Source organism: Carcharodon carcharias, chromosome 17 (genome assembly GCF_017639515.1).
Source record: "Carcharodon carcharias isolate sCarCar2 chromosome 17, sCarCar2.pri, whole genome shotgun sequence".
Classification (NCBI taxonomy): Eukaryota; Metazoa; Chordata; class Chondrichthyes; order Lamniformes; family Lamnidae; genus Carcharodon; species Carcharodon carcharias.
The window spans coordinates 114,518,421-114,535,807 of record NC_054483.1 but is presented as its reverse complement, the minus strand read 5'-3'; the positions used below and the strand labels follow the sequence as shown (position 1 = coordinate 114,535,807).

The following is a 17,387-nucleotide window of genomic DNA, read 5'->3' as shown; positions in this document are numbered from 1 at the left end:
TCAGTAGAAAGTCATAAAATTTAATGATACAGGAGAAAAGTTATAATAATGTGGACGGCCCCACCAGTAACTGACACATTATAGGGGCAGTCAGGAGACAACAAGAAATGACATCAGTAGATGTCCATCACCCTTAAGAAACCAATCAGAAACTGATAACACACCACCTAAACCAATCAGGGCCTAATTATGCACTGTCCAAACCAATCAAAGATCAGGAACACAGACGATCATGCACACGAGCTGTGTCCAAGAAAGAGTTAAAAAGCGCACACTCTCAGCTGCCAGGCATGTGCTGAATTTTAAACTGAAGACAAGAAGTTTCTTTTCTACTGCGGACAGAAGATCACAAAATGACAGAGAAAGACAGAGAGAGAGAGAAGACCACATGTCGCTTTGTGCCCTGTGTGGAACTGGGAAGCAAGAACTGCGTAAACCAGTAAAGGCGCTGCCTAACCTTGTTAGGTAATACCTTTTGTTGCTCAATAAACATTTTCTAAGTTACGTCACTAGATTATCTCCTATTGCCTGAATGATTAAAGTCTCAAAAGAACAAATTAATATGAAGTGAGTGCAGACTCGCAGATTTGGAGATTAAAACACCCCAAATAACTAACAAGAGCCTAAATGATAAAGGTCTTCTGTTGAGAGTTCGCTTCCTTTTCCTTCTATGAGTAGCTTCTCTTCTCTAAGATAAAAGCAAAAACTGCGGATGCTGGAAATCAAAAACAAAAATAAAAATACCTGGAAAAACTCAGCAGGTCTAGCAGCACCTGCAGAGAGGAACACAGTTAATGTTTCAACTGTTGAAGAGTCATATGGACTCGAAATGTTAACCGTGTTCCTCTCCGAAGAGTCATATGGACTTGAAACGTTAACTGTGTTCCTCTCCGCATATGCTGCCAGACCTGCTGAGTTTTTCCAGGTATTTTTATTTTAGCTTTTCTTCTCTGTTGCCTCTGTCCCATCTTGCTGCAGCCCTACCATCTTAATCTGCTTCATCAATGACCTTCCCTAGCTTAGTAGTGGGGATGTTCGCTGATGATTGCACAGTGTTCAGCACTGTTCATGACTCATCAGATATCGTGTCTGTGTGCAGCAAGGCTTGGGCTGATAAGTGACAAGTAACTGGTAAATAAGTAGTAAGTAATGCTGGCCTTTCCAGCCATGCTCACATCCTAAGAAAGAATTTTATAAATCGTTGTTTCCTTTATTGCAGTATTGTTACTAGGGAAGGAGTTTTCAAGGAGGTTAAGTTCCATGAATAGCCCACTCTCAAAATTCTACTGGCAGATTAGTTATTATGGTAAATTCACCACTGGAGCAGGCACCATTTGCTGGGACAAGAGTTTTGCCCAGCTTCTATTTATAACTTTATCAGTAGCAATGCAATACTACATTATTTATTGAGTCATTGAACTTGTTTTTGTTTTATAAGCCTTCCAGTGTCTCACAAATCATAAACAATTGGAAATCGTGCTTGATAACATTATCTTGTTAACAGCTGACTAACATCCCACTGTAGGTGCGTGTTTGTATATATATTATATATATATATATATTACACATGGTCCAATGGATTATGTTTAAGATACAACCAAATAGAAGGATATTTCCCAGAATCATCTAAAGTGAATTTTACAAGATGGATTATTCATTTGCAACACATAATTCTAATCACAATTTTAAAAAATACTCCCATGAGTAAGTCCAGCCCATTATCCTGGCTGCAGTGTGTTGATGGGTCTCATTGGAATATATGTATTCTGATAGACATTGATTGTGAAAGTATTTCATTTTCTTGAGCTGTTTTATTAATTCATCCAAAAACAACATTCATCTATGTCAGCACAGTACTGGGCAAAGTGTGCATCAGCCCAAACTTAGGAAAGAAATTTCCATTTCAACATCCTGAATGAATATTTTCTTTAGAAATGTATTAATAATCCATAATTTAGAATGTACACTGCTTTGTTGTGCTCTTCTTCTGGAGGGCAAAGTGGAGGGCAGCAGGAAAATGGGTCAACCTAGGCGTAGTTGGATGAAGGACGTCACAGAGTGGTTGAAGTCGAGCTACAAGGGATGCAAGAGGATGGTGCAAGACAGACAAAAATGACATACCATAACAGCGGATCTTCTGGTAGGAGTAGCTACAAGCAGGACAAGCCAAGAGGAGGGAGAATTTAAGGCCAAAAATAATGCTGATGGCTTTGGAGATGAAAAAAATGCCTGGGTGTTGGGTCCGAAGACTTTTAGCTTGGCCCACACCAATCACAATGCGCATCAGGTGCATACAATGTTGGCAGATAGTGATGACAGTCAGTTTCTAATACTAATTTGTCACCCAACCTGTCATTTTGGACCTCACAGTGCTGTTAATACTTTCTCTTAAACAAATAGCTCTATGTAAAGGGATCATCATTCAACTTTCAGGTGAGCTATTACTGTTTACTATGTTGTTGGAGGGCCTCACCCATATTCTTTCAGTCAGAAGGCAGTGACGCTCAGCCTTTGGATGGAGAGGTGTGGATTTGAAAGTCCTCTGAGCACAAAAAGTTATCTGCCCATGGGGTTTACAGTTGTAGTTCCTTTTTAAAATTATTTCCTGGGATGTGAACATCACTTAGCAAGGTGATGGTGAGCCACCTTCTTGAATGGCTGGAGATCAACTGGTATAGGTACACCCACAGTGCTGTTAGGAAATGATTCCAGGATCTTCACCCAGCGACAGTGAAGGAATGGCAATATGGTTCCAGGTCAAGATGGTGTGTAGATTGGAGAGGAATTTGCAGTTTGTGGTGTTCCCATGCAACTGCTGCCCTTACCCTTCTATGTGGTAGAGGTCGTTGATTTGGTAGCTGCTATCAAAGGAGGCTTGGCAAGCTGCTATAATGCATTTAATCGATGGTACACATTGCTGTCACTGTGCATGGAGGAAGTGAAGGTGGTGGATGGGCTGCCAATCAAGCACTCTACTTTGTCCAGTATGGTGTTGAGTTTGTTGAGTGTTGTTGAAGCCACAATCACTTAGGTAAATGGAGAGTATTTCCATCATAGTTCTGACTTGGGCCTTGAGATGGTGGACATGCTTTGGGGAGTCAGGAAGTGAGTTACTTGCTGCAGAATTCCCAGCCTCTGACCTGCTCTTGTAGCCAGTATATTTATATGTCTGGTCCAGCTAAGTTTCTAGTCAATGGTAACCCCCAGGATGTTGATGGTGGGGGATTCAGTGATGGTAATGCCATGAGGAGATGGTTACATTTGGTCTTGTTGGAGATAGTCATTGACTGGCATTTGTGTGGCATAAATATTATGAAATATATGAGCATTTATATAGCTCTAATAACCTCAGATTCAGCAACATTCATATATACTTCCTCCTTCAATAAAATTAGCCAGTTTGTTGGTTTGTGTCCTTCACTCATCCACACTGTGATGTTGTCTCCCTTTGCTTAGTTGTCATTGCTGGAAATTGAAATATGTCAGATCCTAGTGAATAGAGTGGGGAACTCCTCATTCTTGCCATCCATTTCTAATGATGACCCAATCCCTCCTAGTCTTGTGCTAGGCATGACTGATTCCTTGTTAATCTAATGAATATACAGTCAGATTCCTTAGTAATCAAAAATGTGATCCAAGTAATATTTTAAAGTTCAACAAAAAATATTGTTGCGTAAATGGCTACAAATTGTAATCCTGCCAACACATGGGACACTGCAGAACTTTGTTTCCTGTGATTTTCATCTTCATGGTGATATAATAAGGATGGAAATTCTTTGGGCAGATAAGATGAAGGACAAGGACTAGAGGACACAGGTTTAAGGTGTTAGACAAGAGAGGCAGCGTGGATACGAGGAAGAATCTTGTGTGCAGTGAGCGATAATGTCCTGAAACTTACTGCCTTGGAGGATGATAGAAGCAGAGATGATGAATGATTTCAAAAGGAAATTGGATGGGGATTCGAAGGAAATAAACTTGCAGAACTATAGGGATGGGTGGGGTAGGGGTGGAACGGGACTGATTTGATTGCTCTTCAGAGAGCTGGCATGGACTCCATTGGTGAATGGTCTCCTTCTGTATTGTGATGACTCTATAATTGTCACGACTCACTGGGGACAGTGCACTGTAATATCAAGCCCCACTCTTCTCCAAGCCATGACAAGTGTGAAACGTTTGACCAAACTACCGGATTGCCCCAATTCTACCTAACAGCTTAATCTAGATTAACAGAATATGAGCATCAGATTTGTAAATTTAATAAGTAAATAACGGTTTATTGAACAAATTCTCTATAACACGTGGCAAAAGAAAGAAATATGAACTGCTAACTTCTAACACTATAATTTAAACTTTATCCCCTTCTTAAATCTCTATACACACACACAAAACACATAAGACACACAAAACATGGATTTTAAGGGTAGCATAAAGCAGTTCAACAGCACCAAACTGGAGTACAGGATTCGATGGTTTAATTTTGATCGATGTCATCCAAATTCCTTTCAGTTCTTGTTGATGAGACAAATTGGTCTTCCAGCACTTTCAGTAGTTAGTTCACTTGTTGAGAACTTGCTTTTCAATGTCTCTGATAGTGGTTTTCCCCTTTTCCTTTTCAGAGGGGTTTCCTCAGAGAGGTTATAGAGACATGAGGAAAAATTTTTTTTTAGATGTTTTCTCTTTGCAGGCCAGGAGCTTTTTTCTTTGTGGAATCTTCCACACACAGGAACAAGGGGTTTTAGGTTTTGTTCCTTTCAGGCTAGGAGCTATTCTGCTGCACTTACAGAAAACCTGGTCACCTGGTCAGGAGCCAATTAAAATGCTGTTGTCGGGCAGCTCCCTTGGTCCAGGACTCCCTTCCAGCACCATCTTGTCTTTCATGGCACACACTATTCCAGAATATTGGCCAGAATTTTTAGCTTGTTGAGTGAGCACACGCCCGAACTGAATAAGCATAAAATGACAAGCAATGACGTTGGGCGAGCGTCCTGACATCATCACACACTCGCGTGATATTTTGGTCGGCGGGCATGCGTGGGAGTCGGCAGTGCTCCCACCAACAATTAACAGGCCTAATAAGGCCATTAAAGTAACAATTGAATTAAATTTTTCATTGCCCGTCCAACCTTACAGTTGGCGGGCAGACAAAAAGGCCAAGTGGCCTTTGGATTTTTTAAGAGACCTCATCCACGGGCAGGATGAGGTTTCCAATAGCTATTAAAAATGAAATTAAAATTTTAACATTTCATTAATAACATGTCCCTGCTCAAATGAGGGGACATGTTTTTTTAACATTTTAAAAGTATTTATTTTTAATTTTTTAAATCTTCATCCCCCTGAGGCAGCTCCGTGCCTCTGGAAGCTTTCCCTGTGCACACGCGCGCGCATGCACAAAGTTTCCGCTCATCCTCCTCCCCGCCTCCACACAGGTACTGTAGTGCATGTTTCGCTGAGTACTGTAGTGCATGTTTCAAGCTGGGCAGGTTTGGCCCATCAGCGTGAAATCACAGTCACGGCCTGATCGTGGGCAGTGATCGGCTTCCTGAGCACTCCAGCTCGCCCCTGCCAAGCCCACCCAACAAGGGCAAATACCTGGCTATTGTATATATCTCTCATCCTGTTCCAGTGGACAGATCTTTCAACTGCAGCCATTGTAAATTTACCACAGTCCAACAGAAAGTAAAAAGATATGTTCCTCCCATGTTAATCATAATATTCACGGTTATCATAACTTGCAATTTTTTTATGGACTGGGTCCTATTAGCTTCTCAAATGACAAATGAACACATCTCTCTCGTTGATACGTCACCCTACCACTTTACGTGAGTATTTGACCCGGCCTTCCTGCCTCTTCCAAGACATGTCATGATAATCTAATTTGTAGCAACGAAACGCCGAAATGAGTGGTTTCTCATAATGACGCACAGCCTAATTTCTCATTAGCTTGTTGCACTGTTCCTCTTCGTCTCCTTGACGCAACTTGACACTGATTTAGTCACAGGAATTTGGTCCAATGTTGACGTTTCCCAGTAAGATTTACAGCCACGCTAACAAAGCTTTTGTTACTGCCACATTTATTTGCCATATAAGCTGGCGTTCTACAGTTCCTCACAATGGCGCTGTTCCCAATCCTGTGAGCTATCCATGGTGCTGAATTAGGATTGTTTTGTATTACGTTGTTTGACATGTCACAACCGGAACTCATTTAACTCAGCAATATATGTATATATATATATTTGGTGCCTACTCGTATTTCTTGCACGAAATACACTCATGTTTCGGACAGAAACAAAACGGCATCCTCACATTCCTCAAAGTGACTCAAAGCGCCACGATCTCGTTTTTCAAAACACATTGACTGAGAACTGGCAAAACACATTTGACAAGACAGTAATATGAGCGGAGGGCTCAATCGTTCACGCGTAGAAATTCTAAATGCATTATCACCAGATCTACCACACTCCTCTGTGAGTTTAAAACAAAATTAATACGAATTATGCCCAGCAATTTTTAGCTTCGTGTGCATTTTGCATTGAAACAACAATGCTTTAATCATGGAATGATTTCATAACATATGTAACACCTGTCTGTAACAGATCGATAAGTTGCAAATGTACATCCCCGAGAACCCAATAAAAAGTTTATTAAAATGAAATAACCTAATGATACTTAACATTAGAATTATTAACATGCCACCATCAGGGTTTTAATTAGCTGAATGGCTTGAATGCCAACATTAATTGTGTAGCGCCCTCCAAGGGCATGCAATAATATTTTAACATCAAAGACTTTCATTTGTTGAATGGCGAGGACGTTAAGATTAATTCGCAGCACTCTCTAAATATGGGCAACATTATTTATATGTTTATGGGATCTGGGCATCACAGACAAGGGCAGCATTTATTGCCCATCTCTAAATGCCCTTGAGAAGGCGATGGTGAGCGTCTTCTTGAACCACTGCAGTCCATTTTGTGTATGTACACTCACAATTAAGGAAGTTAACTGGGACTAGGAAATTTCCTGGAAAATAACTGATACCAAAAATCAAGCACTTGGGTAGATGTGTAATTTACTTTAGTATCTGCAGTAGAGTATACCTAAAATGTTAACTCTTCCCTCTGTGTCAGCTGTAGATCAGTTGGTATCACTCTTGTTGCTGCTGCGTTGGAAGGCTGTAGAATCAAGTACTACTCCAGGACTTCAGCAGAAAAATCTAGACTGATAATCCAGTGCAGTATTGAGGGAGTGCTATACTGTTGTAAATGCTGAAGGTAAACTGATGCCTCAGGTGGATGTAAAAGTTCCCAAGGCACTATTTTGTAGAACAGCAGGAGAGGTATTTGTAGTATTCTGGCCATCCCTCAATCAACGTCAGAAAAACAAATTGTTTGGCCATTGCTACATTGTTGTTTGTGGGAGCTTGCTGTGCCCAAAATTGGTTGCCACATTTCCCACACTGCACTGCTATACAGATATAAAACACATTGGGGTGTTTAAAAATTATGAAAGGCACTATATAAATGTAAGTCTTTCTCTTTTTTTGTATGCTGACTGACTTGCTGTACCTGGCCAGCATTTCACCTCACATTTCTAACACTATTTTTTGTTTGCAGTTCCGAAGAAGTTATATTGGACTCGAAATGTTAACTCCGTTTCCCTGTCCACAGATGCTGCTCGACCTGCTAAGTTTTTTCCAGCACTTTCTGCAGTTATTTCAGACTTCCAGCGTCCGCAGTGTCTCGTTTGTATTATGGGATCAAGTACTACTCCAGGACTTCAGCAGAAAAATCTAGGCTGATAGTCCAGTGCAGTAATGAGGGAGTGCTACACTGTTGGAAGTGCTGAAGTTAAACTGATGCCTCAGGTGGATGTAAAAGTTCCCAAGGCACTATTTTCCCCTCCCCCACCCCAACCCCCAACCTAGCTTGCAAAAGCCATTTGCACCCCTGACCGAATCAGTGCAAAACACCAAAGTTGGGGACAAAATGCTCAACTTTCCAATGGAGTTTGGCTCCACCGTGGCGGACCTTGCGGCGATGGAGCATGTTGATTGATTGATCGGTCAACGGACCAATGAGCAGCCGCCCCGGCGACAGGGACTTAAGCACCAATGAGGAGAGAGGCCGGTGTGTGGTTGGGGGAGGGGGAAGAAGGCGGGGCTTCGGGCGGCCGGCTGCCGCGTCCCGGGGAGCGGGCGTCAGGTGCCCGCCCGCTTCGCCAACCGTCAAACACATTTAAAATGTATAAAAACGGCAGGTGAGTTGAAGCGAAACCCCTAAAAAAAAAAAAAATTATTCTTTTTCAATCGTGCTGACCCAACCCATTGAAATTATTGTTAATTCCCCCACCTCGGGTTCTGGGCCTCGGGCGGGGGGCGCGGAGGAGCTGTTAACGGTGAAGAGAAAACACTAGAAGCTTCTCCGGCGACGCCGTCTATTCTTAACGACTTACCGCGCTATTTGCAATTGATGAATTCGGAATGAAGGTGTTCCTCTCTTCCCCTCCCCCCCCCCCCCCAATGGTAGGGGTTGGGGGGGGGGGGGGGGTGGGGTTTTTTTTTGCCCCTCCTGCTGTGCCCCGCTGTGTCGCTGTCACCTCCCCGTCCCCGGGACGTAACTGCCACCGGACGCATGCGCACTGGCAGCGCCCCGGCCCCGCCCAGCATGAGGAGTGGGAGAAGATACGTCATCACTCCGACTGTTCTTACACCTTGCCTGCCCACCCGCATGCGTGCGACTTACCTGTTTGCCCCTTGGGTGCCATCTCCTTCCCAGGAGGTTGACTGCCATGACCCCCCCCCCCCCCCCCCCACCCCCCTCACCTCTTGTGCTGCCTTTACACCTTCCACATGAGTCAACTGCATCCAGCCCATTATACCCGCCATCCATTTCCCCCTCTGCTTCCATTTCCCCCTCTGCTTCCATTTCCCCCTCTGCTTCCCTTTCCCTCTCTGCTTCCCTCGCCTGGGCTTCCCCCTCGATCTTCCGCTCTAAACACCGGCTCTACCTACCGTCTGCTCTAATGATGTGACCAAAGTATTGCACCTTTCTCTTCTGTGATGCCTGCACTAACTTCCTCTCTTTCTCCTCTATTTCATTTGTCCTTTTGTCTGTGTGGGATTTGCAGAACAACCACATCTCAAATGCATCGAGCTTACCAACAGTCTCTTTGTTGTTCCCGTCTCCCAGTCATATAACGTAGATGACAAAATGTAGTACCTCAGCATTCATTTCCTAAGAATCAGGTTCAGTTTCTTTCAAGTTAACACATTTTTCATTCTGACAAAACTGTTACGTGCCTTTTTTTTTGATAAATGTTCAGAATTGTCTGCCTTCAATTTCTTTTGACTGAATCATGTCACCTGTTTTTTTTTAATTCTTTCACGGAATGGGCCAGCATTTATTGCCCATCCCTAATTGCCCCTGAGAAGGTGGTGGTGAGCTGCCTTCTTGAACCGCTGCAGTCCATGTGGAGTAGGTACACCCACAGTGCTGTTAGGGAGGGGGTTCCGGGATGTTAACCAGCGACAGTGAAGGAACGGTGATATATTTCCAAGTCAGGATGGTGAGTGACTTGGAGCGGAACTTCCAGGTGGTGCAGTTCCCATCTATCTGCTGTGCTTGCCCTTCTAGATGGTAGTGGTCGTGGGTTTGGAAGGTGCTGTCTAAGCAGCCTTAGTGAATTCCTGTAGTGCATCTTATAGATGGCACACACTGCTACTACTGTGCATGTTTGTGGATGTGGTGCCAATCAAGCAGACTGCTTTGTCCTGAATGGTATTGAGCTTCTTGAGTGTTGTGGGAACTGCACTCATCCAGGCAAGCGGAAGGTATGCTATCACACTCCTGACTTGTGCCTTGTAGATGGTGGACAGGCTTTGGGGAGTCAGGAGGTGAATTACTCATCACACAATTCCTAGCCTCTGACCTGCTCCTGTAGCCACAATATTTGTAAGGCTAGCCTAGTCCAGAACATTACCCTGGGTCTCTTCCAGTCCAACAGCGATACCACTACACCATAGCCTCGCCTGTAGCTCAGTGGGTAGCACTCTTGCCTCTGTGTTGGAAGATTCTGGCTTCAAGTCCCACTTAAGCACTGAGGAAGTCCTGCACTGCCAGAAGTACAGTCTTTCCACATGAGATATTAATTTTGAGACCCCATCTGCCTGCTTGGGTGATTGCAAATGTTCCAGTGACACTATGTTGAAGAAGAGCAGGGACGTTAAGGGCTAATATTTATCCCTCAACATCACAAAAAACCAGATTAACTGGTCATTATCACATTGTTGTTTGTGGTAATTTGCTGAGTGCAAATTAGCTGCTGTGTTTTCTACGTTACAACAGTGACTACACTTCAAAAGTATTTTATTGGCTGTAAAGCTTTACAATGTCTGGCACTTGTGAAAGATGCAAGTTTTATTTGATATTCCACTTGCCAGAAATGGTTGCCAGAATTTCCTTGCACTCAGTAAATACTAGGTTATTATGACCCAGTGAAGGATGGGCTGAAGCATGGTCGAGTAACGGTGAGTTAAGGCATAATCTGGTAAACGATGGGTTAAATCATGAGCTGGTAAAGATTGAGTTCTATTGCGAAATAAGATAAAGGATGGGTTACATCATTATTTAGTAAAGGATAGGTTGTGTCATGGTTCAGTAGAAATGGGTTATGTTATCTCAGTAAGATCATTCTTTTTTGCAAATAAGTGTTAGATGGATGTGATTGATGGTTTTAAATCTGCAAATGTCATTTTTGTCTTTACTTCAGTGTCAAGCCTTACAAAATGTATTTCCTGCCATTATAATCTACAACAAACTGATGCTAATGATAGAGCAATATACATAGTAAGGCATTCAATATTTTGCTATATAATATATCAGTAATCAGTGTTATCACATTAAGATCCCCGTCTCTTTCAGAATTTTTGCACTCTTCCTCAGAGATGTTATTTGTTGATTGGGTACAGCATCCAACACTGTTCCATTTCAAAATAGAATTTGCCTCAATTCATGTGTACCTGAAATTGAATGAATAATAATTTTTAGGTTTTCCATCGAGTTCTGTAAAGTCCATGGAATCTAATTATACTGCGTAATTTATTTTAATTAAGTAACTTTCATTAGTTTGATTTAACAATTATTCCTGTTTTTTTTTTCCAGTTAAACAACTTTCAGATAATCACTGAGGCAAAATGGTGGAGAGTTTGGCAAGTATTTGTTGCCACAAAGCATTTGTTTCTAATTTATTTTTCTACGTGGTGTCGCTAATTTATTGGGAAGGAATATGAAAGGCAAAGATTCCTTTGTACTGTTTCAGACAGCAAAAATGAAAGCAATTGAAAGACCCATCTCTCTTGCCTGATATCTATTCCGAAATTTATACAACCCAGATTATTGATGAATTGCTGGTGCACTGCACTGGCATGGCTCATTCATTTGACTCCGCAAGAAGGGAGATGACTAATGCTATACACACCAGCAACCATGCTGGTCGTGCAAACACAGCAACAAAGTACCTGCTGAAGAAACAGCACAAGCATGTAAATGGACAGCCTCGAGGAACACGATCTACCTCCCCCATGGGCAGAGTGATCCTTATTACCGGTACTTCTCCAGTTGAAGGTAAGTGCATAATATCTGGATAATAACTTTACAATTAATGAAACTTATCCACTTCACAATTACTTTTAAATTGGATCAGGTTAAAGAGATCATTAGCAGTTTGATTGCCTTTAAAGATTTCAACTACAGTGCAAAGAATTAGAGCCGTCATTTTTTCCTGAGTGAAATTCAGTTGAAAATTATAATCTGTAAATCTGTTCTCTTTAGCCCAAAAGCAAAATACTGCAGATACTGGATATCTTGAAATAAACCCAGAAAATACTTCAAATACTCAGCAGGTCTGGCTGCATCTGTGGAGAGAGAAACAGAGTTAGTGTTTTGGGTTGTGACCTTTCTTCAGAGCTGAGGGCAGAACTTAATAGGTGGTGGAACTTCTTGCCCTGCCATCCAAAGTTGTCGGGGAATGTATCCCTGCTGATGTTGGCTGTTCCTCGGCCATTTAACTCTCTGATTTTTGTCCCTCACCCAGGAGGATTAAGTCCTTTCTCAGAGAGCTGCTGGCCAATCTGGAATGGTGGCCACTGCTAGACATACAGGCAGTCCCAAGAGACGGCGCTGGAGCCAGGATTGTACTACATGCTGGGAGGTGACATGGCAGGGCTGGGAGGGGAGGCCCTTGGAATGGGGAAGGGAGAGAGTTGTGGGGGTGGGTGGAGTGTTGGGGGTGGAGAAGATGGGACCACCTGGGGAGGGGAGAGGAGATTTTGGTGGGAGGGGTGTCCTAATAAGGAAAGGGGTCCACAACTCCCTCCCCTCCCTGCTCCCAGAGCTTGAGCAGGGTAAACCTGCCATCCCCCCACCATCCATGACCTCCCACTAGTCTGAAAATTGAGACCAGATGGGAAACAGCCCTTAAGTGGCTATTAATTATCCACAAGGGTCTCAACTGGAGTGAGGGCGGGCAGGCTGTCCTAGGCCTTTCAAAATGGCTTAGTTACATACATACATATAAATTAGGAGCAGGAGTAGACCATTTGGCCCCTCGAGCCTGCTTCACCATTTGATAAGTCATAACTTGTAACTCTTTCGAGTACAAACCCGTTTCCATCTGTTTATTCAGATGAAGTTATATTGTTTCATAGTTTGCCATTGTGAGATTTGAACTCTTGATCTTGGGTTTACAAACCCAGTACCATAACCACTTGGCTATTTAGGCCAAGCAAGTCATAACTTGTATTCACGCAGTCATACAAACTAAAATAATATGCAACAATTAATCTTACTTAAACAGAGCAATCTGTGTCCTGTCCTACAGCCAGGACAGAATCTCTTTCCCTTCAATCTCATCTTTTCGACATCCTGTAGCCCTTTTCTCTTTGACTTATTTTGTGGTGCCTGCGTTCTGATTTTTAAAAGCTTCTCTCATAGTTCAGCTGAGGACAAGATATTTCCCAATACCATGGTGTGATTGTCTTTCCAATTGTCTAGTCAGCCTATGAATTACCTGCTCCTGGGAAAATTGTCTGATTCACATAATAACTGCTCTCCAACTGACTTCAGATTCGCAAACCTGCATGGGACTGTCCTGAGGAACTAACCCCTTTGAACTAAGCTTTAATTTATATCCAGATCCTTTCCATGGGGAAATTATTGAATAATGCTGACAACTATCTTAAGTTCAGTAAAACAGATGTTATGCTGCGCTATATGCTATTCCATTATTAATAATGGTCTAGGATAAACCAAAAGCATTTTAATATCTGGCCATGGAGCCAATTAATATTTTTACACCTCTGGCTCAAAACAGACTCACACTGGGGTTTTACATTTGTTTAAATGGGTGAAAAACTTGGATTTTCGTTGCTTCATATTGTATCATTCAGGAACATTGCAACTCATTCCCCATACAGTGAATTAGATTGAACTTCAGTGATTGTCATTATGTAGGGAAATACCACTGGGTTTTTTTTTTACAGACAGCGAGATCCTCCAGGTAGCAGTGAGACAAATGAATAGTTTTTTTGGTGATGCTTATTAAGGTATAAATGTTGGCTAGAGCACTGACATTTCTACCTGCAGCCTGAATAATATCGTACAAGAGAGTAGATTGTAAATGTATAATTCTACAGATTTGTTCCAAATGTTGCCTCCACACTTAGATACACAAACACACATCTGCACAGATTGGTAGTCAGTTTGCGGACATGCCTTCCCTGGAGAGTTTAGAAATTTTACATTAAAAATGTTGCATTCTGGTTTGGTTTAATTTTTTTACTCCCCCCCCCCCCCCCCCCCCCCCCACCCAGCCACCCCACCCCTTCACCTCCATTCTGCTCTTCTCTCCCGCTCTCATTTTTTGGAATTATTTTTCCCCTCAATTGGTGTGGAGTTTATTCCACATTTCATGTTGACTCACTTCTCCCTCTATTTTCAAAATTCAAGGTGGGACACTTGTTTTCCCTCTGATCTGTTCATGCTGGCACTTGTCTTTCCCAAATTTCACAATGGCATTCTACTCCATCTTGTTCTTCAGTTCATGCTGGCCCTCTTCTCCCTCTCCCCATTGCATTGTCAGTATTCTCCTCCGAGGTTTACATTGACACTCTCTCCTCTGCCCCTCCCTCAGCTCATATTTAGATTTTCAATCCTATCTCCCACTCAGTTCATGCTGGCATCTTTCACCCTACCCTCTCCTTCAATCTATACTGACATACTTCCTCCTTATGCTATGCTTGTATAATCACTTCCCCTTTCCTCTCCATCCTCCATTCCTACTTGCATGCCTCCTACTTTTGCAAAGAATGAAATGCTGATATGCATGGACACCCTTTATGACAGTTTTGTAGGGTTACAAGTATTCTGATCCAAAGCAGGGATTTATTCTTTTGAACAGCAGATTATTTATTCAGTTCACAGTGGACAATATCCGGGGAAATTAAAAAATGTACTGCTTACACCTAGCCACATGCCTGGTGACATGAGACATTTAGCAGTCACCTAAACAGACAGACTGAGTCTAAACAAACAGACAAAACCATCCATATTATGCTTCCACAATGAAGCATTGCCTCAGTATTGCGCTGCCAGTCTAAAGTTTATGAAGTCCTGGGATGTGGCTGGAACCAACAATCTTCTGACTCAAAGGTGAGAGAATTCAGCTAATTGAGCCAGGCTGACACTGAGGAAATGAAATTAATAATGGAATTTGCAGCATTTCTCATGTTGATTAATTATTCAGGATTTGAATGCTATAACTATGAAGGCACTAGTGTTCACAGCAGAAATGTTAAGTGGCTTTTGCTGCTTTTAAGATAGTACAAGGGCAGAATTTTTCGTCCTACGGGTGGGCGCGTGTCTGATCCGAATGGGAGTGAAATAGTGCGCGATTTCATCGGACGAGCGCCCCAACATCACCATGCACTCTCACGATCCTTTGCTCGACAGGCAAGCGCGAGAGGCAGGATGAGATTTCCAACACTTAGTAAAAAAAAAAAATAAAAATTTTTCAACATCCTTTTTTTTACATATCCCTCTTCATGTGACTGAGTCACGTGTGGGGACATGTTTATCTCATATATAAAATCTTTATTTTTCAGGTTAAAAATCTCCAGCTCCCTGAAGCAGCTCTATGCTTTCAGGGAGCTGAAAGTACACACTACCCCATGCTTGCGCATACTTAAGCACTCACGGTCCTCCCGCTCCCACCCCGGCAATGCTGAGGCTCTTAGTTAATTGGCCAGCCAGCGTGAAATCGCGGTTGGTCTTGCGGCCGCTCCCAGGCTCACCCGCCCAACGAGGAGAAAATCCTGCCCCAAGAATTGTGAGAGAACCAGGTGATTCATTTACAGCTTTTTCTGAATTAATTTTTTTCTCAATCTCTATTCTTCAGTTGTTATGAGATTCAGACAGATCAAATTAATGCAATTAATTATATTTGGTTCTGCTAATATTTTCACAGCTGGCACTGAAGAATGCAATTCAGCTGAGGCAATCCATACCATCACAGTGGGGAAAAACTTTGATGGGAAGCTGGGATTTAGTGTCCGTGGGGGCTCTGAACATGGTCTTGGAATATTTGTTAGCAGAATTGAAGAAGGAAGTGCAGCTGGTAAGTTATGTCTTTAATATATTTAAAACAAAAATTGTGAATTTATTTGCCATTAATTTAAATGCATTCCTGGTTTGAAGCTGAAGGATTCAAGTTAGCTGTCCTTTAAAACAGTTACCATTACACTATCCCTCACCCCTTCTTTGTAAGATCTTCTGATCATTATTAGGCTTGTATCGGAAAGGATGAGCCTGTTACTATAAGGAAATTATGGTCCGTAACTTCCGAGTTCCAAGGCATCGTAACTGAGGGAGTGCCTCAAGGATGCACTGGGGAACCTCCCCCGGAAATCCCTAGGTAAGGATTGAGCAGCAATTGCCTGGGAAGTTCAAACTCCTGTTGGGCAATTGCATCTGAAAATATGATGTAAATCCATACTTGTGATGGTTTCGATCGTCTTACCAGAATAGATACCCAGGAAAAGTTAGTGGAATTAAAACTACTTTTAACTTCTGGGTAACTATAGTACTGCGCCCACCCACCACCCCCTCAACCCGAACCCCCCGCAGTGGGACAGTCATTTTTCCCCCAGGTTGAGTCAGAAAGTCGGGTGAGAAAGGAAAGGCTGGATTTCTAGGTGAGAAACTAGAAGCGGAGTGGCAATCTAACACTGATTGCCACTCCACGCAAGTTCAGGCCCAATATATTGCAATGAATGAGCAGTGAAATGTTCAGGTTATCAATAAGTTTATTTTTCCTTTGTTTTTCTGCCTAGAGCAAAGTGGCCTCTGTGTGGGTGATAAAATTATGGAGGTTAATGGAATCAGTTTAGAGAATATCACTATGGGAAGTGCTGTCACTGTGCTCACTGGAAGCCATCGCTTACGGTTGGTAGTAAGACGCTTGGGAAAAGTGCCAGGGATCAAGTTTTCTAGAGAACTGACCACATGGTAAGTAAACTTACATGATGTTGTACATCTTTTGTGTTGCTCTGGGCTTGGATACAAGTAACATACATTTTGTAGTAATTGGAGCAAAATCTAGCATAAAGCCTTAATAACACAACTGGAAACTTTAAAAATGTTAATGAAGGAAAAGATATACGTACAACACAAAAACAGAATTACCTGGAAAAACGCTGCAGGTCTGGCAGCATTGGCGGAGAAGAAAAGAGTTGACGTTTCGAGTCCTCATGACCCTTCGACAGAACTTGATTGAGTCCAAGAAAGAGTTGAAATATAAGCTGGTTTAAGGTGTGTGTGTGTGTGTGTGTGTGTGTGTGTGTGTGTGTGTGTGTGTGTGTGTGTGTGTGTGGGGGGGGGGGGGGGGGGGGGGGGGGGGGGGTCGGCGGGGGGAGAGAGAGGCTGCCAGACCTGCTGAGTTTTTCCAGGTAATTCTGTTTTTGTTTTGGATTTCCAGCATCCGCAGTTTTTTTGTTTTTGTTTTTATCTTAAGAGATATATGTAACTTGATCTAGAATTAATTTAGTCATTTGGATTATAGGAGATCCTGGGGTAAAATTTGTCTTATCAATAACATAAAGGTCATCCAGGATACAAATGGGAAATTAAGCTGCACGCTCACAATTTTTTTTGTTATAAATTGTGACTGAAAGCAATTTCGCTTCCCAGGTGTGAATTGATGGGATCCTGACCTGGTCAACATCACATTTGATAGACTAACACCTTTCTCTGAGTTATTTTAACAATCCCACCAAAATTCAAATCTTCTAGTTTCATTTCATTCTCAATTGTTTTCCTACACTAATCTGGAGAATTCAG

General features: G+C 42.4%; 1 protein-coding gene across 4 annotated transcripts in view; it reads left to right on the top strand.

Annotated features, from left to right (window-relative positions):
• The first annotated feature begins 256 nt into the window (after nucleotides 1-256).
• pdzd7a (PDZ domain containing 7a) overlaps nucleotides 257-17,387 on the top strand; it is a 106,261-nt gene continuing 89,130 nt past the window's right edge. Inside the window, exons 1-4 of one of the 4 annotated variants that reach the window (XM_041209587.1) lie at nucleotides 257-465; nucleotides 11,157-11,618; nucleotides 15,517-15,666; nucleotides 16,382-16,556. In XM_041209587.1, the coding sequence (XP_041065521.1) occupies nucleotides 11,420-11,618; nucleotides 15,517-15,666; nucleotides 16,382-16,556 (524 nt within the window). In that variant the 5' untranslated portion in view covers nucleotides 257-465; nucleotides 11,157-11,419. Of the gene's footprint in view, nucleotides 466-8,139; nucleotides 8,254-11,156; nucleotides 11,619-15,154; nucleotides 15,392-15,516; nucleotides 15,667-16,381; nucleotides 16,557-17,387 lie in introns of those variants that run through there. The other 3 variants (XM_041209585.1, XM_041209586.1, XM_041209588.1) reach the window with 3 other exon arrangements.